The sequence below is a fragment of the Oncorhynchus tshawytscha genome, linkage group LG04 (genome assembly GCF_018296145.1).
Source record: "Oncorhynchus tshawytscha isolate Ot180627B linkage group LG04, Otsh_v2.0, whole genome shotgun sequence".
NCBI classification, from domain to species: domain Eukaryota; kingdom Metazoa; phylum Chordata; class Actinopteri; order Salmoniformes; family Salmonidae; genus Oncorhynchus; species Oncorhynchus tshawytscha.
The window spans coordinates 18,798,645-18,820,649 of NC_056432.1; the positions used below are offsets into that span (position 1 = coordinate 18,798,645).

Genomic DNA, 22,005 nt, shown 5'->3' on the forward strand with positions numbered 1-22,005 from the left:
CAAGAGGAAGGTATTGATGCTATGGACTGGCCCGCCCATTCCCCAGACCTGAATCCAATTGAGCACATCATGTCTCGCTCCATCCACCAACTCCACGTTGCACCACAGACTGTCCAGGAGTTGGCGTATGCTTTAGTCCAGGTCTGGGAGGAGATCCCTCAGGAGACCATCCGCCACATCAGGAGCATGCCCAGGCGTTGTAGGGAGGTCATACAGGCACGTGGAGGCCACACACACTACTGAGCCTCATTTTGACTTGTTTTAAGGACATTACATCAAAGTTGGATCAGCCTGTAGTGTGGTTTTCCACTTGTATTTTGAGTGTCTCCAAATCCAGACCTCCATGGGTTGATAAATTTAATTTCCATTGATCATTTGTGCGATTATGTTGTCAGCACATTCAACTATGTAAAGAAAAAAAGTATTTAATAAGAATATTTCATTCATTCAGATCTAGGATGTGTTATTTTAGTGTTCCCTTTATTTTTTTAAGCAGTGTATATAGCTACATTAAGCACACACACACACACACACACACACCTATTTTTTTTTCTTTCTGGGTCCTGTTGGTGTATGATGGGAATTTCACTTAGGTTTGGATCTCAATTTTAGGATCAGAGAAGACCTCTATTCTAAACCTCATTCGGAGAAGTTCCTGCGAGAACAGGTTTCTGTGGTGACCGGAGCTGAAAATAACTGGCCTGGGTTATATTAGCTCTGTTTCCCAGAAAGGATTTGGGTTTTTGTCCTCCCTCTCCTGTGAATGGTGAACAAATGTGACTGTCTGTGGTCTTGCAGGCGTTCGGAAGGATTACGGCACGTGTTACCACCGCTGTCTCAGACAGCACTGAAAACTAGCAGGAGTAAGTCAGGCTGGATTCAAGACCAATGTTTTGAAACACTAAGTGTTTGGTGGCGGTGATAATCAAACTCCAGAGACATGAAAATGTCACTGGACCGTTTAGTGATGCAACTACTACTACAGACCAGCAGTGTGTGTGTGTGTGTGGGGGGGGGGGCTAGAGGTGACAGGTTCAGAGGGAGAGTGTTTGGCTTGGTGGGTTTGGCTTACCTCATCCCTGGTTTGCATTCTGTGCAGATATTAGATGTGGTGCACTTCTTGCAGTTCTCGTTGCATCTTCTGCACATGTTGGAATCTGTAACTCAAAAGAAGATGTCTAGTCAGATAGGGGCCAAAGAGGCACTGGAAGTGTTGGGGGGTCAGCGGTGGGTAAGGGAGAAGGGGCAGAGTTTGAGGGGAAGGGTGAGGGAAGGTTCAAATCTGTGCCTCAAGGTTTCATACCTGGGACACCAGATCATTGGTTGGTTTTCTAGCCAGTCAGTGACAATCAATCAATCAATTGCCTTCAAGGCAAGTCAAGGCCCATATTAGAATATTCCTTGTGTGTGTGTGACTTGCCGTGGTCCAGATAAAAGCTGTCCACACAGCTGGCCACACAGTTGTTGGAGCCTTCGTTAAGGTGGAAGCCCGGTCTGCAGGTGGAGCACTGGTCACTACGGCTACCAACACAAGTCTCACACAGAGATGAACACTTCTTACAGCGTTTCCTGTCGTCGCGGAAAAACCCGGATGGGCACTCCGACACGCACGTCCTGCGGCGGCGTGGAGAAAGAGGGAGAAGGATGGGACAGAGAGAGGAGAAATATGTTATCGGCATACAGGAACAGGCTAAAGGAAAGAAACGGAATGCTAGACTACATTTTTGCACTCTGACCCCTGACTCTGTTTGAACAAGGTGATAAACCAAAATCCACTAGATTCTAGAATAACAACCCCTCTCCCCCCAAGGGAGCGAACAAAGCTCATGGCCCAAAATTATACACAGCATATGTTTCTGTGCGTATCAGATTTGTGACTGCATAAGCGTGGGAGTGTTTGTGCGTTTCTGTATGGTGAACAGGTGCCTTCTTTTAAAGCACATCTGTTAGACAACTTCATAAACCGCCTCTGCCCCTTCGATCTCACGCAGTTTTTTAATAAATGTAAAACCGTGTGCTCCAAAACTTCTCCCATGTCAGAGCCCCCTCCCCCTCCAACCACACTCACATCCCCACCCGTTAGACGAGATCATCAAAGAGAAACATAGGGATATAATTATGAGCATTAGCGTCAGTACCCCCCCCTTACCATCCATCCATCCATCCATCCATCCACCCCTCCCAAACCCCACTCCAGCTACATTAAGCACTCAGGGGTTGAAAGTAGTGGAAAAACATTGTATTCTTAAGATGGCTAATGATAAGGTTTTACAACACAAGACAGAGGCACCTGCACACCCCTCTTGTTTATTAGTGTACTGTGTAATGTGCACCAGATATAGGCAATTACAGTGGACTTAGATCGCCACTGAACACATTCACACAGGTCAACCACCCCCTCTCACACACACACATTCGTTTGTTTTGGAAAACGGTTTGTTTATGGTACGCCTTACTCTACGGATCATGGCCTCGTAAGAATGGTTCTCACCGTGTGGCAATGGTCGGGTCACCGACTTCAATCAGAGCAAACGAGTGAGACAAGAGAAGTGCAATGTCCCTGACACTGTAGTCTTTTGACCAATCAGATCTTCTGCCAATAACTGGGGAAAAGATCAGAATTGGGCTGCCTGTGTAAACACAGCCTATGACTAGGCAGCCAGAACACTGACATTCTAACCTGGTGTTGTTCTTGAACTTGAGGAAGTAGTGGAGGCAGTTGTTGCACTGGTGAGGTCCGGGGCCTTCACAGCCGTTCTCGTTGCACTCACTGTTACAGAGCCCTGGTGAAGAGGATATGTTATACAGAGCATTATGGGTACTGTAATACACCTTGCTACAGGAGGTGGGGAGGTTAGTTGACTTTATGAATGAGACAAAACTGGGTGCGACTAAAGGGAGGTGACTGGCATTCCAACCCATAATTCTAAGTTTCGAAGAAACAACCATGTAGTGTGATGTTATGGTGCAGTGTCTGATGTGTACTACAGCGAATCACATTATTGTTAGAGAAGTAGAAAGTATTCAGTGTCTTGTGTAATATTCTCCTATTGCTAGGTCTGTTTGAGTGAGTGAGTGTGTGAAAGGTGTTCCTATTGTGCAGAAGGCAGGAGTGTGTTATGTCTAACAAGCATAAAAAAGTTGGGGGTGTTTATGTTCTGCTATTATGGCTGTGGCTGATCACACTGGCTAATGACTATCAGCTGCCTGCTCACTGTAACCCTGCAGGAGAAACCCACAGAGGTAGAGAAAGGGGGAGAATAAAAAGAGAAAATGTGTACTTCTCTTTTCCTACTAGCACGGACTTTGCTGATAACTAAGTTACGGAGAGAGCTAGAGCTATAAAAGGAAAGTGGTTCAAGGTAGTGTGAGATTGTACAGTGCCTCCTATAGTTACTATCGGAAAGTATTCAGTCCCCGTTACAAACATTTAGTCACGGTAATTAGGCTTCTCCAAACTCTGATGCTGCTGATGGTCATTAGTAGCCTACCAAACTTGCTAACTGCCTGGTAATCCAGACTCTATTGTCCCTCTAATCACTCTGACATCAATGCAAATGTCATTTGAAAATCTAATCAAACACGTCATGAGAGCCCATATTACGCAACACTTCTATAGGTTACGCAATTGTGTGAGAAAACGGATCTGGGGAAGGGTAACAAAAAACAAATTCTGCAGCATTGAAGGTCCCAAGAACATTGGCATCCATTCTTAAATGGAAGAAGTTTGAGATCTGTTGAAGTCGGAAGTTTACATACGCTTAGGTTGAGTGATTAAAACTTGTTTTTCAACCACTACACAAATGTCTTGTTAACAAACTATAGTTTTGGCAAGTCGTTAGGTCATCTACTTTTTGCATGACAAAAGTAATTCTTCCAACAATTGTTTAGACAGATTATTTCACTGTATCACAATTCCAGTGGGTCAGAAGTTTACATACACTAAGTTGACTGTGCCTTTAATCAGCTTGGAAAATTCCAGAAAAAAAGTATGTCATGGCTTTAGAAGCTACTGATAGGCTAATTGATATAATTTGAGTCAATTGGAGGTGTAACTGTGGATGTATTTCAAGACCTACCTTCAAACTCAGTGCCTCTTCAGTTGACATCATGGGAAAATCAAAAGAAATCAGCCAAGACCTCAGAAAAAAAAGTAGACCTCCACAAGCCTGGTTCATCCTTGGGAGCAATTTCCAAACACCTGAAAGTACCACGTTCATCTGTACAAACAATAGTATGCAAGTACAATCACCATGGGACCACGCAGCCGTCATACGGCTCAGGAAGGAGACACGTTCTGTCTCCTTGAGACGAACATACTTTGATGCGAAGTTCAAATCAAAGAACCTTGTGAAAACACTGGAGGAAACGGGTCCAAAAATATCTATATCCACAGTAAAACGAGTTCTATAGCGACATAACCTGAAAGGTCGCTCAGCAAGGAAGAAGCCACTGCTCCAAAACCGCAATAAAAAAGCCAGACTATGGTTCGCAACTGCACATGGGGACAAAGATGGTACTTTTTGGAGAAATATCCTCTGGTCTGATGAAACAAAAATAGAACTGTATGGCCATAATGACCATCATTATGTTTGGAGGAAAAGGGGGGAGGCTTGCAAGCCAAAGAACACCATCCCAACCGTGAAGCACAGGGGTGGCAGCATCATGTTGTGGGGGTGCTTTTCTGCAGGAGGGACTGGTCCACTACACAAAATAGATGGCATCACGAGGCAAGAAAATTGTGGATATATTGAAGCAGCATCTCTAGACATCAGTTAAAGCTTGGTATCAAATGGGTCTTTCAAATGGACAATGACCCCAAGCATACTTCCAAAGTTGTGGCAAAATGGCTTAAGGACAACAAAGTCAAGGTATTGGAGTGGCCATCACAATGCCCTGACAACAAATCCCATAGAAAATTTGTGGGCCGAACTGAAAAAGCATGTGCGAGCAGGGAGGCCTACAAACCTGACCCAGTTACACCAGCTCTGTCAGGAGGGGTGGGCCAAATTTCACCCAACTTATTGTGGGAAGCTTGTGGAAGGTTACCTGAAACGTTTGACCCACGTTAAACAATTTAAAGGCAATGCTACCAAACACTAATTGAGTCCATGTAAACTTCTGACCCACTGGGAATGTGATGAAAGAAATAAAAGATGAAATAAATCATTTTCTCTACTATTATTCTGACATTTCACATTCTTAAAATAAAGTGGTGATCCTAACTGACCTAAAACAGGGAATTTTTACTTGGATTAAATGTCAGGAATTGTGATAAACAGCGTTTAAATGCATTTGGCTAAGGTGTATGTAAACTTCAACTGTATCTATGTGATGGGATGTATAGACATTTTGGAAAGTATGTGGATATAATTTTTTGATCTGTAGAATACATAGGATAGAATAGTACATATACAGTACAGCAATAGTTTAATAGGATGACATTGACTAGAATACAGACTCTTCCTAGAGCTGGCTGCCCAGCCAAACTGAGCAATCGGGGGAGAAGGGCCTTTTTCAGGGAGGTGACCAAGAACCCGATGGTCACTCTGACAGAGCCCCTCTGTAGAGATGGGAGAATCTTCCAGACGGACAACCATCACTGCAACACTCCACCAATCAGGCCTTTATGGTCGAGTGGCCAGACCAAAGCCACTCCTTGGTAGAAAGGCACATGACAGCCAGCTTGGAGTTTGCCAAAAGGCACCTAAAGACTCAGACCATGAGAAACAAGATTCTCTGGTCTGATGAAACCAAGATTGAACTCTTTGGCCGGAATGCCAAGCATCACGTCTGGAGGAAACCTGGCACCATCCCTACGCTGGAGCATGGTGGTGGCAGCATCATGCTGTGGAGAGGTTTTTCAGCAGCAGGGACTGGGAGACTAGTCAGGATTGAGGCAAAGATAAACGGAACAAAGTACAGAGAGATCCTCGATGAAAACCTGCTTCAGAGCGCTCAGGATTCAAGACTGGGGTGAAGGTTCACCTTCCAACAGGACAACAACCCTAAGCACACAGCCAAGACAACGCAGGAGTGGCATCGCGACAAGTCTCTGAATGTCCCAGCCAGAGCCCGGACTTGAACCCGAACATCTCTGGAAAGACCTGAAAATAGCTGTGCAGCGACGCACCCCATCCAACCTGACAGAGCTTGAGAGGACCTGTAGAGAAAAAAGGGAGAAACTCCCCAAATACAGGTGTGCCAAGATTGTAGCACCATACCCAAGACAACTTGAGGCTATAATTGCTGCCAAAGGTGCTTCAACAAAGTACTGAGTAAAGGGTATTAATACTTATGTAAATGTGATAATTTTTATAAACATGTTTCTGCTTGTCATTATGGGGTAATGTGTGTAGATTGATGAGGAAAATGTTTTAATCAATTTTAGAATAAGGCTGTAAATTAACAAAATGTGGAAAAAGTCAAGGGGTCTGAATACTTTCCAAATGCACTGTAACAAGGTAGCAAACAGAGAGGTAAGGAACAGAGAGTGGTAGGGAGAGAACTCCTGTATTCTGTCCTCCACCTCTTTCTTTAGTCTCTCCTTCGTCATATTCCTCACTCACCATTGTACTCCTCAGTGAATTCTTCGTCTGCAGGGGGCTCGGCAGAACGGGGCTTGTCGCTGCGCAGGGAGGAGTACGGGTGCACGGAGGTGCCATATAGCACCAGAGACCACTCCTTCAGCTTACCTGGGGGGTTACGCAGCCCAGCATAGCATCAGCAAAGACGGACAAGAGAAAGGGTGAACAATGACACATCACTGGTAAAGGACACATCACTGGTTTACTGCTACACAATATAACTCTGGTTGGTGAGTATCCTTAAGGCGATAGTTCACTTTAAGCATATTTTGCACTGGTGCCGTCGCTTCTTTAGACAGGGCTTCTCTAGTCTACTGTAGGGCTTCTCTAGTCTACTGTACTACTTCTCTAGTCTACTGTACTACTTCTCTAGTCTACTGTACCTGGGACTTTCTGGCTGCGGAGCTGCGAGGGGGAGTCATGGATCTCCAGGATCCAGTCCCCGGCCGCTTTCTCCCCCCAGCAGTGAGTGGTCATGAACTCCCAGTTCTTAAAGCCTTCCATGGAGTGGTCAAACAACCTAGAGGAGACCACAAGTCAACCACGTAGTTCAACCACAATCAGACCACAAACTGGAGAGACTCCGTAGTAGAAACATGTTGACCAGTGCTCTTCAATCCTGGTCCTGGGGAGCCACAGGGGTGTGCAGGTTCTTTTTATTCCGGTCCAGTACCAACACATCTGGTTAAACTATTTAACGGCTTCATGATTCATCGAAACAAGTGTGTTAGTGCAGGGATGGAACACAAGCCTTCATGCCAAGAGTGAAGAAACCCTGGTGCGTAGTGTAAGAGCGAGCGTAGTAGAGTAGAATTGAAGGGGAGGTTCACCTGTTGCCAAGCAGCTGGGACTTGGTTCCTGAGGGGGACGTGAGGTTGATTGACAGGTCACCGCGGCGCGGGTGTGTGATGGTGATACGTACGATCACGTGCTCCAGGTAGATGACATGGTGGTTGGAGTTGTCAATGCAGCCGGTGGCCTTGTACACAGAGCGCACCACATGCTCCGGGCGGATCGTCCTGCAGGCAGAGGGAAGCAACCAAATCAGGTGTCAGTGTCAGAGCAGTCACCCAATCAGAATCTGACGTGTGAGAGGAATTGGAACCCACAGACACAGTAGGCAAGCCATGTGCTACCCAGCTATCATGGATTATTGATGACTCTGAACCGTGGTTTTTTGAGAGCAGAGGGGACAGGACGAGTGATATCACAGCTTGGCTCCCAAACACTATGTCAGAATCCACGCTAGCACGTGTGTGGTTTGAGGTGTAGATCTGCATTTAAGTGTGCTTGGGACGGGGGGGGACATTGGGAGGACGAGACAAACCCAGATTACGACTTCCCTGGCAGTCTACAGATCTCATGGTTCTCTCCAATACTCCAAGGATGAGAAGGCCCAGACGTTACCAAATGCAATTGAGAGGCCAGCCAAGGGGTGTCTCAGAGCAGAGCCCAGCGGCTGTAAGATGACGTCCGGAGGACAGCTCCAGAGCAAAATCACAGTGTTGCCAAAACACACCCGGTGCTGCCTCACTTCACATACTACAAACACTCCCTCAAAACACAAACATATGCTTCCCATAAGATTCCTATCGTTCGGCCATCATGGGGCTGATAGATAGGGATATCGACTGGGGAACTAGCATGAGGCTAATTGGTTCCATTCAAAGCCAGTAAACTAAACTGTGATTGGCTCGTCAATGTGTTCAACAAGGGCCCGATTAAGCATCCAGCTGCACAGAAAGAAAAACAAGCAGATCAAATTGAAAGGGCCTGTAAGTCATCTGGGATGTGTGTGTGCGCGCGTGTGCGTTAGACCCTCCAGAGCTAATGCTTGGCTGGCTCCCCTCAGTGTGCAGGAGCTTGCACAATCCCATACATGTAGGTGCATGAAAACCTCTGGACAAAAACACACCCCGGGAGAGAGTCAGTAGGCACGAAATGGGAAAATATTCTCCAAAACGGAGTGAAACAACTTTTTGCCCTGATGAACACTACCCTTGGTTGTTGTTTAATATAGTGTTGTAATGTATTTGTCAATAGCTTTGAACAGATCACGTCACATTTGATTGGTTGGTTGATTGGGTAAGGACAGGAAAACTAGGGAGTCGTTGGTTGTGTAGTACCTGATCTGGCGGTCGGCACTCTCCACACAGATGTGCTGGGCGGGGACCTGCTTCCATCGCTCCGCCTCCTTTACCATAGCCTCCGCGTCCATCAGACCAAAGCCATACAGGTGGCTGACTGCAAGACACGCCCACTCATCAGGCAATCCGAACCGTTCAAAACATCAAGTCAATACATACACCGACCCATATACATATCTATACAGTGTCTGTAAGAAGGATCCGCCACAATTACCACAAATGTGTTGCCTTCCAACCTGGGTTGTTATTGAATTCAGATGTAAACAACATCCCACCCCCCAAAAAATCTAGACAGTTAACATGTGTAACAGCTTGAAATGTTATAATTCTATAAGTATCCACCGACTTTCCTATGACAGAGCTTGAGTAATTCCAACCAGAGGAATGGATAAAGAGTATAGGATTCTAGTTGACACAGGAGTGGATACTTTTACTTTTTACTTCTTTAAAAAAAAAAAACTCATTTGAAACAAAATAAAAAATGTCAAATTAAAATTGTGCTATGTTCTATGGTCACTGTATATGGCTCTGAGTCTATAGTTATTGATGTCATAGAACAACCAATTAAAAACAGTATCACATCAATGTCAACCCAATCAACACAGCCAATCAAATATTGTTTCCTCACCCGCTCTTTCATTACGCTGTCACCCTTTCTCTAAACCTCTCCATTTCCCTCTGGGTGACATACCCCCCCTTCTCTCTCAATTTCCCATTGCTCTTTGAAACAGCCACTTGGAAAAACTCCAGACAGACTGGGACTGCAGCCTGGCTGACCCTCAATTCACATACTACAAACACACAAATATCACTCTCTCTCTCTCTCTCTCTCTCTCTCTCTCTCTCACACACACACACACACACACGTATGAAACAAAGTACACCACATGGAATGCCTGACAGGTAGTTGGCAGGCGGTGGGATGTTTTATGGTGAGCGACTAGGACAGTCAGGGGTATGAAAGAAAGAGAGGAGCTGAAGGGAGGAGAAGCTGAAGGGAGAGAGAGGAGCTGAAGGGAGGGAGAGGAGCTGAGCTGAAGGGAGGAGAGGAGCTGAGCTGAAGGGAGGAGAGGAGCTGAGCTGAAGGGAGGAGAGGAGCTGAGCTGAAGGGAGGAGAGGAGCTGAGCTGAAGGGAGGAGAGGAGCTGAGCTGAAGGGAGGAGAGGAGCTGAGCTGAAGGGAGGAGAGGAGGCAAGCAGTGTTAAGCACCGTTGTATCCAGCGGCATTGGTCTTCCAGTCAGGGGCATTGAGGTGGCCGGCTCGAGATGTCTTGACGATGATGTGCTGAACATCCCTCCACGACAACAGAGGACTGGGGGATAAATCACAAAACACCACAGACACACATTGGTGACCAAATATACAGACTTCACAGTGTGTGTGTGTGTGTGTGTGTGTGTGTGTGTGTGTGTGTGTACACACATTTAAAAAGGTGAATGGATGTGTGTGTGTGAGAAAAAGAATGCGAGAGAGGGGAGAAGAGGGCGAAATATAGCAGATATGTCCATCTATCTCCCTCCCCTGTCTGATCTCACGTAAAACCATTACAAGATGGTAGCCATGTGTCCTTTGATGCAAAAACACACAAAAAATAAAATAAATATGTGGGTCACCAAGTTTCCTGGGAATCCCCTCATATGCCGACCAGATGCTTCATTTTTTTCTCTCCGTCTCATTTCTCCTTCATCCTCTGGGCACAGCATTCCGGAACATTCTAGAAAAGTACTACTCTGCATGGATATATCTTTTGTGGAATGGGGAAAACCTTCACAACTACCCAACGCCAACAAACTCTTGAACACTAGTGGGACAGTATGTGGATGTGTTTCCCTTCCCAGAAGTCATCTGTCCGGACGTCTGCCATTACGCTCACTGTCCAACACTCACTCTGTTGAAAGTTTTTTTTTTTTTAAACGAATTCAAGTGAAAACCAGAAGTTGTTAGCCTGGGCGCCAGTAATAGTGTAACAGTGTTGCTTCCTTCCCACTCTTTACCCCAACCTGGGCTCGAACCAGGGACCCTCTGAACACATCGACAACAGTCACCCTCAAAGCTTCATCACCCATTGATCCACAAAAGCCATGGCCTTTGCAGAGCAAGGGATACAACTACTCAGAGCGAGTAACATCACCAATTGAAACGCTACCAGCGTGCACCACTAACTAGCTAGCCATGTCAATTCCATAAGGACAGAGAGAGGTCTTCTCTGGAGGGGGAAAGCAGGGGAGTCCCAACTCCAATACCTATCCATAAAAACAGATTAATTGACAAACAAAACCAATAGTTTAACTCCACAACTCCATCCATAATTCAAGTTCTAGAAATGTTTCATCATCATTGCCGTGGTGCCCTAACTAGGCCATGGCACAGGCATCCTAACATCATTTGAACGCTGCCAGAGTGCGCACACACACAAACTGTTTCAACAGCTCGTTCGGTCCCAAAAGACTCGACATCAAACCCAGCTGAATTCCTCAGTGAGCAGAACGTCTCCTCTGGTGTTCTGACTGAAGTGTAATTATGGTATAAACATACAGGCGTAATCTGAGGCAGAGGGAGGAAAGATAGGCTGGATTTCAAATGACAGAGCAGGCCTGCTGGCAGCCCCAGCTCCTCTCGGGTATGTTTATCAAAGTCAACTCCTCTTTCATTCACCAGATAACCACTGATACCATCAGCAGTGCTCAAAGAGAAGTTTGTGTGTAAGTAAAAGGCGGGGGGCAGCAGAGGACAGAAAGAGAAAGTGAAGAAAGGCAAACAGTCAGGAGAAAGAGAACAGTGTGACTGTGATAATGCAGGAAAGCGATGTGATTGACTGGCTGAGTAAACTGACTAACTGCAGTCGTGTGAATCCCTGCATTAAGGTTAAGGAGCTTACTTAGCCTCCAGGGCCAGCGCGATGATCCCAGCTGCCATAGGAGCAGAGGCTGAGGTCCCTGTGTGGCTGTCGGTGCAGCGTTGACGCAGATCTGTAGTGATCTACAGAGGGAGGGAAGGATGGAAAGGAGGGGGGTTAAATCCTGTGGATCAGGGTGAGTTTGAGGCACACCAGAGACTGCATAGATTCCATCTTTGATACTCTAACCTGCTAGAATTGACACGCACACACAAACCTGCTGTTCCCAATGGTACCTAGGAAATAATTTCCTAACCAAGCGGACCAAAGGGATTGGAAAAAACAATAATAATAAATATATATATATATATTCCCATTGCAGGACTTCGGTTAGTCCCTCAATGACAGGAGAGAAAAGCTGTGTGCCAAATCCAGTCAGTCAAAATAAAAGCCATCATCCAAAAGGGATCCCTGGCTGACTGACAGGTCACTGTAGAGCTGGATAGGCCACAATTGCGGGCAACTGGGCATTTTTATACATAATAATTGCTTAATTAACTCAGGAACAACACCGGTGTAGAAGCACCTGCTTTCAATATACGTTGTATCGCTCATTTGTGTTTCCTTTATTTTGGCAGTTAGTTGTATACATTGTCTTCAGAAAGTATACACCCCTCGACTTTGTGTTACAGCCTGAATTCAAAATGGATTACATTTAGATTTTTTGGGTCACTGGCCCAGTACACACAATACCCCATAATGTCAAAGCGGAATTATGTTTTTCAAAACTGTAAAAAAATGAGAAGCTGAAATGTTTTCAGTCAATAAGTATTCAAACCCTTTGTTATGGAAAGCCTAAATAAGTTCAGGAGTAAACATCTGCTTATCAAGTCATAATGATTCGCATGGACTTATTTGAATGACTACATCATCTCGGTACCCCACACATTCAATTATCTAAGGTCGAGCAGTGAATATCAAACACAGATTCAACCAAAGACCAGGGAAGTTTTCCAAGACCTCGCAAAGGGAACCTATTTGTAGATGGTTTAAAACATTTTTAAAAATTAAGATATTGAATATCCCTTTGAGCGTGGTGAAGTTAAACTTGGGATGGTGTATCAATACACCTAATCATTACAAAGACACAGGCGTTCTTCCTAACTAACTCAGTTGCCGGAGAAAACCACTCAGGGATTTCAACATGAGGCCAACGGTGACTAACAGTTAGTCATTAAACTCTATGATAGAAAACTGAGATTGGATCAACATTGTAGTTACTCCACAATACTAACCTAATTGACAAGAGTGAAAAGGAGGAAGCCTGTACAGAATACAAATATTCTAAAACGTGGCAAAATAAAGTTAACACTTTGTATTTAGGACATAAATTATGTTTGGGGCAAAGCCAATGAACACTCCCCATATTTTCAAGCATAGTGGTGGCTGCATAATGTTATGGGTATGCTTGTGATCATTAAGGACTGGAGAGCTTTTCAGGATAATTTTGTATTTTTATGGCATGGCGCTGAGCCCAGGCAAAACCCTAGAGGAAAACCTGGTTCAGTCTGCTTTCCACCAAACACTGGGAGATTAATTAATCTTTCAGGAGGTCAATAACCTAAAACACAAGGCCAAATCTCCACTAGAGTTGCTTACCAAGAAAACATTGAATGTTCCCAAGTGGCCAAGTTATAGTTTTGACTTCAATCTACTTAAAAATATATGGCAAAACCTGAAAACGGCTGTCTAGCAATGATAAACAAATAATTTGAGCTTGATGAATTTTGAAAAGAATAAATGGGTAGATGTTGCACAATCCAGTTGTGGAAAGCTCTTAGAGTTATCCAGAAAGATTCACAGCTATAGTCACTGCCAAAGGTGCTTCTACAAAGTATTGACTCAGGGATGTGAATACTTATGTAAATGAGATAATTCATTTTCAATAAATTAGAAAAAAAAATCATTACGGGGTATTGTGTGTAAAAACCTATTTAAATCAATGTTGAATTCAGGCTGTACCATAACCAAAAAGTGTAATAAGTCAAGGGGTATGGATACTTACTGAAGGCACGGTATATGCACAGTGGGGGACCGGATCCTAGATCCGCACTCCTACTCTGAGATGCTTAATGAATACGGGCCCTGGAGTGGGTCTGGGACTTGAGGGGCCTCCTGGTATGGTTAGATTGAATGGGTGGTTTTGGTTGTGTGTGCGCATGCATGTGACTGTACGTGTTGAGTACGGGTCATGGTTCTGTGTGAGTCTATATGGCAGCGTAGGCCTGGCTGGATCTTAGTCTCCCCCTGCTTAGTCTTCTGACCCTCTATGGGGAATGTGACAAGACACTGCCAGACAAGCTGGGACAAAAGGGCCAACTGTCACTGTCTGTCCGACTGTCTGTCCCAATGCACCCTGGGCCAGGGGGTCATCCCAGGACACAGCTTGACCAACACGCTGACCTCTATCACCCAGCCTTGGGTTCAAAGGTCACAGGCTTTACAACTAAAGCCTGTTTCTGGCTTTGCCAGCTCAGGAATTAGTTACATGTTAGTATGCCATCTAGTCGGCCTAAATAACACCACATAGCGGCATTAGCACACTAGTGCACATTCTCGCTCACACACACTAGTTCTGTCCTCACTCTGCTGTTGCATGTTGTGGTAAGAGTGGAGGAACATCCACATACACTTTATCCCGCCCCCTCAGAGACAGACTTACTATCTTCCGGTCATAGTTTTCTCCGCTGCTGTAGGTGGTGGTGAGGGTGGAGGAGCACTCCTCCAAGTACCAGGGCTTGCGTCCACTCTCAGCGGTGCTGGAGATGGAGATGGTGTAGATGCTGTTGGTGTAGCCATCACAGGAGCAGTGGTCCCGGCTCCGCCCGCCGTTCCCTGACGCCCACACAAAGATGGAGCCGCGCCCCTTCCTTCCCTGGCAGGAAATCAAATCAATATAAATTAGATCAGAGGTGGGACTTCCTGCGCCCGGCAACAAAGAAAGTTCTCCCTCCACCTGAATGCTGAAATGGTAATAGCAAGTGAACGCAGCAGTGGAGGGGGAATTCTAAAATGCTGTGTTCCATTTCTTTGAGTGTTTCTCTTATGTAACCTACTTGTTGTGTCTATGTACTGACATGTATGTGTAACTGATAAATGTAACTAACTGATAACACACGTTAATGGATGTAAAAAGTATTTGTCTGTAACGTCTTTCTCGTTACGTGTCGGACACAAGTAAGACAAGCTGTCGCCATTGGCGTCAGCTAATGGGGATCCTAAAAAAAGTCAACATCTGTGTGATTGGCAGGGACACGGGAGGAAGCCTACCGCTCTGAGCTGACTATCACTCAAACACACACACACACAGAGGGGATAAAAGGTGAAGGGTAGCACTTCAAAAGGCCTCTGTCAGCCAGTGATAAGAGAGAGAAGCCCCTCTGAGTGAAGAGTGGACCAGACGGGAGAAAACTCTGACGGACAGCTTGGACCAGCTATGAAGGGAGGCGAGGGAGAGAGCGCAGGAAGGGAGGTGACTTCTTAAAGAAAAGAGGGAGGCAGGAAAGAGACAAAAAAACAGAACATTTGCCCAAGAAACAGGTCACACACACACAGCTATGTCTTACTATACTTGAGGACTTTTTGGGGACCAACAAGTGATTCCCATTCAAGTCTATTTTCCCTAAAATGAGGACTGGCAAAAATATTCTTACTTCTCTGAATTTACTATTCTTGTGAGGACTTCTGGTACTCAAGTATAGGAAAATATGTCCACACACACACGTCATAATAGCCCAATAGACCTCTGCAGCTTTGATGCCAAACAGAGATGTACGTAACCGACCACCAAACTCTAATGATTGTTTTATTTACTCCACAATCAAAATGTCAGCAGCAAGGAGAGGGTGTTCTGACATCACCACAAGTGGACTTTGTGAACACCACTCCCCTCCACTTAACCCTAGGCTTAGCTCCTCCTTTGAGCCATCTCCACAACATACTTATGAATATGGATACCATGCATGAATATGCTAATTAGACACAGCTCTTTAATCCAAATGTCTTGAAGGAAGCATTGATAACACTGGCCGCTGGTGTGAGTGTGTGTGTGTGTACACAACGTACAGTGTGTGCGCGCGAGACGCACCATGCGGATACCGTTCTCGAAGGCTTGCCTGGCCAGAGAGGCGGGGCCATCCACAGTCTTGCCGTCGTCATCGGGACCCCAGCTGGCACTGTAGATGTCAATATGCTGCGGCTGCAGACTCAGAGACTTGGCCTCAACCATGTCCGTCACGTCGCCGTCAAGCATCCGCACCCCTGAGAGACACACAGAGTGAACACACACCCAAGCCCTCACACACTCACCACTGTTGAATAAGATTTAAAATAACCTTGAAACACACACTCACCCCCTATCCGTGCGTTGTAGGCGATTCCCACAGTGCAATGGGAGTTGTTAGCAGATGCAGCCACTTCCCCAGCACAGCGAGTTCCATGCCTAAAGAGGGAGGGACACACAGACACACATTTAAAATCTCTCACACACGCACATTAACAAACTCACAAATATGTAAACAGATTTACTGGGGCCTCCCGAGTAGCGCAGTGGTCAAAGGCACTGCATCTCAGTACCAGCTGTGCCACTAGAGATCCTGGTTAGAGTCCAGGCTCTGTCACAGCCGGCCGCTGGTGCACTATTGGCCCAGCATCGTCCGGGTTAGGAGAGGGTTTGTCCAGCAGGAATGTCCTTGTCCCATTGCGCTCTAAAGACTCCTGTTGCAGACCGGGCGCAGTGCACGCTGACACGGTCGCCAGGTGCATGGTGTTTCCTCCAACACATTGATGCGGCTGGCTTCCGGGTTAAGCGGGAATTGTGTCAGGAAGCAGTGCGGCTTGGTTGGGTTGTGTTTCGGAGGACGCACGGCTCTTGACCGTCGCCTCTCCTGAGTCCGTACGGGAGTTGCAGCGATGAGACAAGACTAACTACCAATTTGATCCCGTGAAAATTGGAGAGAAAAAGGGGTAAAAAAAATATATAAAAACAATTAATAAAAACTGAAGCACAAACAGTCGGTATACCATCTGACAACATGCATATTTAAGAAAAAGAAGTGGGGAGAAGCGAGTGGAGTAAGACTTAGTTCAAGCTATGGGCTGGAGGAACAGGTCGACACATGGCCAGTAGCAGGGGCTGGGTCTTGTTCATAAGGCCACGCAATTTAAAACGGCTTCTTCCTTTTGGTGCCCAATGACGTGACCCTGGATTCAGAGGCAGCAGCAGCTGCACTGGGATACATACAGCCCTCAAATATTTTCACAATGTGAAAGAGACAACGATTTGTATGTTTCCGAGCCCTCAACAAGCAAGGGCAACATTCTGCCAGACTGTAGCCGCGTCAACGAGTGGCCCGGTTAGTGATGAGCGCAAACAAACAAGAGTGGGTTTTAGGAGAGGAGGAAGAGGCAAAGACATTCTCGCGCTCGGCACGACCAGCCCTCCTGCCGAGAACATCTGGAACAAGCGGCCAAGAGTCACCGCTGACCGCTGTCATGGCAACCCAGCATCTACACATTGGCAGGCAGGGTGCGCACACAGAATTCCATGCACAAACACACACACACGCCCTCGCTAGCCTAAAGGTTCTACTGTAGTGTATTCCATCACCTGGCTGAAACCTCTACACGTATGGCAGCCTTATGGACAGTTTGTTGAGCCAACATTCAAATCCTTCAGTCCTGTTTGGCTTCACACAGTGCCATAGTCTTCCTGAGTCTCCTCTACATATGTGTGTGTTGTTTGTGTTGTCTGCTCTCAGCCCATCTCCATGCCATGCCTGCTCCAAGTCAGTCTGAACCAAACCATCTGTGCGATGAATAAAGGGCGATGTGAATAACACACTGTCTGGATCAATCCTGGAGGTCAATCCTTTGTTTAGCTCATGGAAGTGGAGTTTTACATTATAGCAGAGATTCTACCACATGGAAATGGCCAAATTCACCAGCAGATGTGTTCCTCATAAGCAGAAAGAACAGCTTGTTCTCCTCTAGAAACACACACACTCAGAATAGGTAACAAAAACACAGTGGATGCAAGGTTATTGTCTGTTTACTTTGAACAGCTAAGAAACTGCTGGTTTAGAGAGAGGGACTGAGTCGGTAGAGGGGAGTGTATACAAACCATTCTGGTGTCTTTGTTTGGTCTGGATCAGAAGTGGCAAGTCCTCCCGCTTAAAATCAGTACCATGTCATAAAGCTAGAGCCGAGAAATTGAATCACCTACCACCACACTCGTCTCTAACCAAATGTATTGAATAGGTACATAGCAAGTGTATCAGTGTGGGGAAGCTTTCATAGAACCTATCATAAATGGTGTTCCCTCAATGTTTATATGATCACTTAGAATATGTCCTCCAAGACAAGTTGGGACGATGGAAAGATACAAGTCTGTCTGAAAATGCGTGTAGGCTTTAGGTAGCTAGCAAAAACACACTAATGGCTGTGTTCCAATAGCCTCGCTAGCAGCATACTCCCTAGAATAAAGTAATGAGTTGGGCCATGCATTCTAAGCAGTATGCTAGTATGGACATTGGAACGTAGCCATTATTGTGACAGACTTGTCAACGAGCCCCGCTCAGAGGGAGAGGTGGAAAGAGAGAGAGAAAAAGAGAGAGGGAAGGGCAAAGTGAGAGAGCGAGGGAGAGAGCAGACCATGAGCCGTCTAAAGCAATGGGCTAGTTAACCTCCTGTCTCTTTAAGAAAACAAACTACCACAGAGTACTGAGCGTTTGCCAAGGCATTTGGGCTAGAACGTCCAAAACTACTGACAGCCAAACTGGCACAGGACACAGGGCTCCCAGGCAGAGAAGAGCCACACACACACACACACACACACGTGATGCTGTGACCTGGTATCTTACTTATTCTCGTTGCTGGCATCATAACGGGGCATGGGGTCCATGTCGTTCCCGTTGACATCATAACTGGCCTGGTTGTCCTGGAAACAGAGGGAAAAGCCTTCACCATCATGGTCTTATGGCCGAGCAGCATAAATCCTCCAATGGCTGAACACGCCACACACACTCCTACTACAACACACATACCCCATTCCAAAACGCACCCACACTCACGTAGTTCTGAATGAGGTCGGGGTGGTTCCTCTCGATGCCGTCGTCTAGGATGGTGATCACCACGTCCTTCCCTGTGTAGCCCCTCTTCCATGCCCCCACTATGTTCATGTCCGACTGGCAGTTATGGATGTCATCGTTGCAGTGCTGGCACACACACGCGCACACACACACACACACACACACACACGTCACTGGAATAGTGCTGAAATAAAACTAGCAACCCACTTAAGTGGTAATTACAGTTCTGGAACAGTGAGACATCTGTGTTGTGGCAAAAGTGTGATCACATAGATATAGGCCCTGCTTGAGTACTTTTCAAATGCAGCTTTCCACCCTCGTTCCTTAAAGTAATCACTGATCTGTCATGTCTGGGTTGGTGAAAGATATGAAGTGGGGTTCTTGCTTTAACCGATCAAATCATTCTAGATCATCAGTGAATAGCCCAATGAGAAAATAAACAACACATTTGAACAGCTGTCAAGCAGGTCCAAAGATGGCAGGAGAAAGTCAGTTGTAGGCTAATGCCCAGGTTAACAAATGCCAATGAACATGGACAAAAAGTACTAAACAAGTACTGCCTAAAACAGTAAACACTCATGATTGTCATAAATATTCAAAGTCCAAGCTCTATCCTCTGTCCAAAAACACTGGACTGATAAGAACTAAGGTCAAAGTATTGGTGTTATCAATGCCAAGTTAACCATTGACAGAACCCAGAAGAAGAGCAAAAGACCAGAGAGCTTACAAATAGCACACTCACACACAAAATGGAAGGGGAGTAATGATTTGTATGTGGATGTGACTAGCGGCCACAAGCGAGTGTAGTATTCTTTCGGTGTAGAGCTACATATCTCGTGCAGTCTGAACGGAGTCATTTGACACTGCTGTGGGCATTTAAAATCCTCTCAATGTCAGATCAGCTTAAATATTGCAGATAGTTTTCTTTGCATATATACACTACAGTTCAAAAGTTTGGGGTCACTTAGAAATTCTTGTTTTTGAAATAAAAGCACATTTTTGTCCAGTAAAACTGAAGATCTCATACAACACTGTACCACTCCCTTTACAGAACGGAGCAAACTGGCTCTAACCAGAATAGAAAGGATTGGGAGGCCCCGGTGCACAACTGAGCAAGAGGACAAGTAAATTAGAGTGTCTAGTTTGAGAAACAGACGCCTCAAGTCCTCAACTGGCAGCTTCATTAAGTAGTCCCTGCAAAACACCAGTCTCAACGTCATCAGTGAAAAGGCGACTCCTGGATGCTGGCCTTGAAGGCAGAGTTCCTCTGTCCAGTGTCTGTGTTCTTTTGCCCATCTTCATATTTTATTGGCTAGTCTGAGATATGGCTTTTTCTTTGCTACTCTGCCTACACAGGCGAGGACAAGGCTGGAGATCACTGTCATGCTGATTGAGTCGAATAACAGACTGGAAGCTTCAAAGGGGGGCGGGGGTGGTGCTTGAAATCATTGTTCTTCCTCTGTCAACCATGGTTACCTGCAAGGAAACACGTGCCGTCATCATTGCTTTGCACAAAAAGGGCTTCACAGGCAAGGATATTGCTGCCAGTAAGATTGCACCTAAATCAACCATTTATCGGATCATCAAGAAGTTCAAGGAGAGCGGTTCAATTGTTGTGAAGAAGGCTTCAGGGCACCCAAGAAAGTCCAGAAAGCACCAGGACTGTCTCCTAAAGTTGATTCAGCTGTGGGATTGGGGCACCACCAGTACAGAGCTTGCTCAGGAATGGCAGCAGGCAGGTGTGAGTGCATCTGCACGCACAGTGAGGCAAAGACTTTGAGGATGGCCTGGTGTCAAGAAGGGCAGCAAAGAAGCCACTTCTCTCCAGGAAAAACATCAAGGACAGACTGATATTTTGCAAAAGGTACAGGGATTGGACTGCTGAGGACTGGGGTAAAGTCATGTTCTCTGATGAATCCCCTTTCTGATTGTTTGGGGCATCCGGAAAAAAGCTTGGTCAGGAGAAGACAAGGTGAGTGCTACCATTAGAATTTGGCCATTTCCATGTGGTAGAGCGGGCTCACTCACAATTTTGCCTAAGAACACAGCCATGAATAAAGAATATGTTCTTTACATACAACACAATCTCCGAGAGCAACTGCTCCCAACCATCCAGGAACAGTTTGGTGACAAACAATGCCTTTTCCAGCATGATGGAGCATGCTGATAGCTAAGTGGCTCGAGGAACAAAACATTGATATTTTGGGTCCATGGCCAACTCCCCAGACCTTAATCCCATTTAGTACCTCAATCCTCAAGAGGCGGGTGGACAAACAAAATTTGACAAACTCCAAGCATTGATTATGCAAGAATGGGCTGCCATCAGTCAGGATGTGGCCCAGAAGTTAATTGACAGCATGCCAGGGCGGATTGCAGAGGTCTTGAAAAAGAAGGGTCAAAACTGCTAGTGTTGACTCTCTGCATCAACTTCATGTAATTGTCAATATAAGCCTTTAACACTTATGATATTATACTTCAGTATTCCATAGTAACATCTGACAAAAATATCTAGACACTGAAGCAGCAAACTTTGTGGAAATTAATATTTGTCATTCTCAAAACTTTTGGTCACGACTATAGGCAAATCCATAAGCATATAGGTAAACTGGGACATGACTCAAGAGTTAATCAGGGTGATTTTTTTCCTCAAATAGACAGGTATTTTCATTTCCATGGTAACACAATCTTGTCCATTTTTGGTAACTTTATTAACATTATTGGAGAGCATTTATTTATTTATGGATACGTATACCGAGTAAATCCACATCACACCATTTTATTGGTAAACTACATGGTAATGTAAAAGTTTTTTTTTAGTGATCCAATATTGTACACTTATAATTTGGTTGTAATCCAGAGAGGTTAGTTAAAGTAGATAGATCCGAGAGGCTGTGATCCTCTGAGGCTGTGGAGGGATCCAAATTGTGGATTTAAATAGAAAACAGTAATCAGCGTACAACACCTTTCTTTTTAAGCCCTTATTGTTATTATTGTTGGATCTGATTTGAATAGCTAACAATTCGATGGCCATAATAAATAGATGTGCTGATAGTGGACAACCTTGTTTTACTCCTCTTGACAGTTCAATACTTTGAGAAGTAGCCATTACTTACTATTTTACACTTAGGGTTACTATACACGACTTTAACCCGTTTTATGAGATTCTTCAAAATTGAAATGTTCCAGGCATTTATATATAAAAACTCCAGTCCTACTTTATCAAAAGCCAGCAATGAATAGCAGGCCTGGTTTCCCAGATTTTTCATAGTGTTTTTGTTTCCAGTACT

General features: G+C 45.3%; 1 protein-coding gene across 3 annotated transcripts in view; it reads right to left on the bottom strand.

The window, feature by feature from the left end:
* Positions 1–22,005, bottom strand: part of pcsk5b (proprotein convertase subtilisin/kexin type 5b) — a 67,645-nt gene that overhangs the window by 28,257 nt on the left and 17,383 nt on the right. For all 3 annotated transcript variants that reach the window (XM_042320417.1, XM_042320419.1, XM_042320418.1), the window contains exons 4-17: positions 18,701–18,844; positions 18,491–18,567; positions 15,983–16,071; positions 15,718–15,890; positions 14,293–14,505; positions 11,613–11,713; positions 9,943–10,046; positions 8,714–8,831; positions 7,418–7,606; positions 6,971–7,107; positions 6,570–6,695; positions 2,681–2,783; positions 1,421–1,614; positions 1,073–1,157 (exon numbers count right to left, since the gene is read on the bottom strand). In XM_042320417.1, coding sequence (XP_042176351.1) covers positions 1,073–1,157; positions 1,421–1,614; positions 2,681–2,783; positions 6,570–6,695; positions 6,971–7,107; positions 7,418–7,606; positions 8,714–8,831; positions 9,943–10,046; positions 11,613–11,713; positions 14,293–14,505; positions 15,718–15,890; positions 15,983–16,071; positions 18,491–18,567; positions 18,701–18,844 — 1,853 coding nt within the window. The remainder of the gene's footprint in view (positions 1–1,072; positions 1,158–1,420; positions 1,615–2,680; positions 2,784–6,569; positions 6,696–6,970; positions 7,108–7,417; positions 7,607–8,713; positions 8,832–9,942; positions 10,047–11,612; positions 11,714–14,292; positions 14,506–15,717; positions 15,891–15,982; positions 16,072–18,490; positions 18,568–18,700; positions 18,845–22,005) is intronic.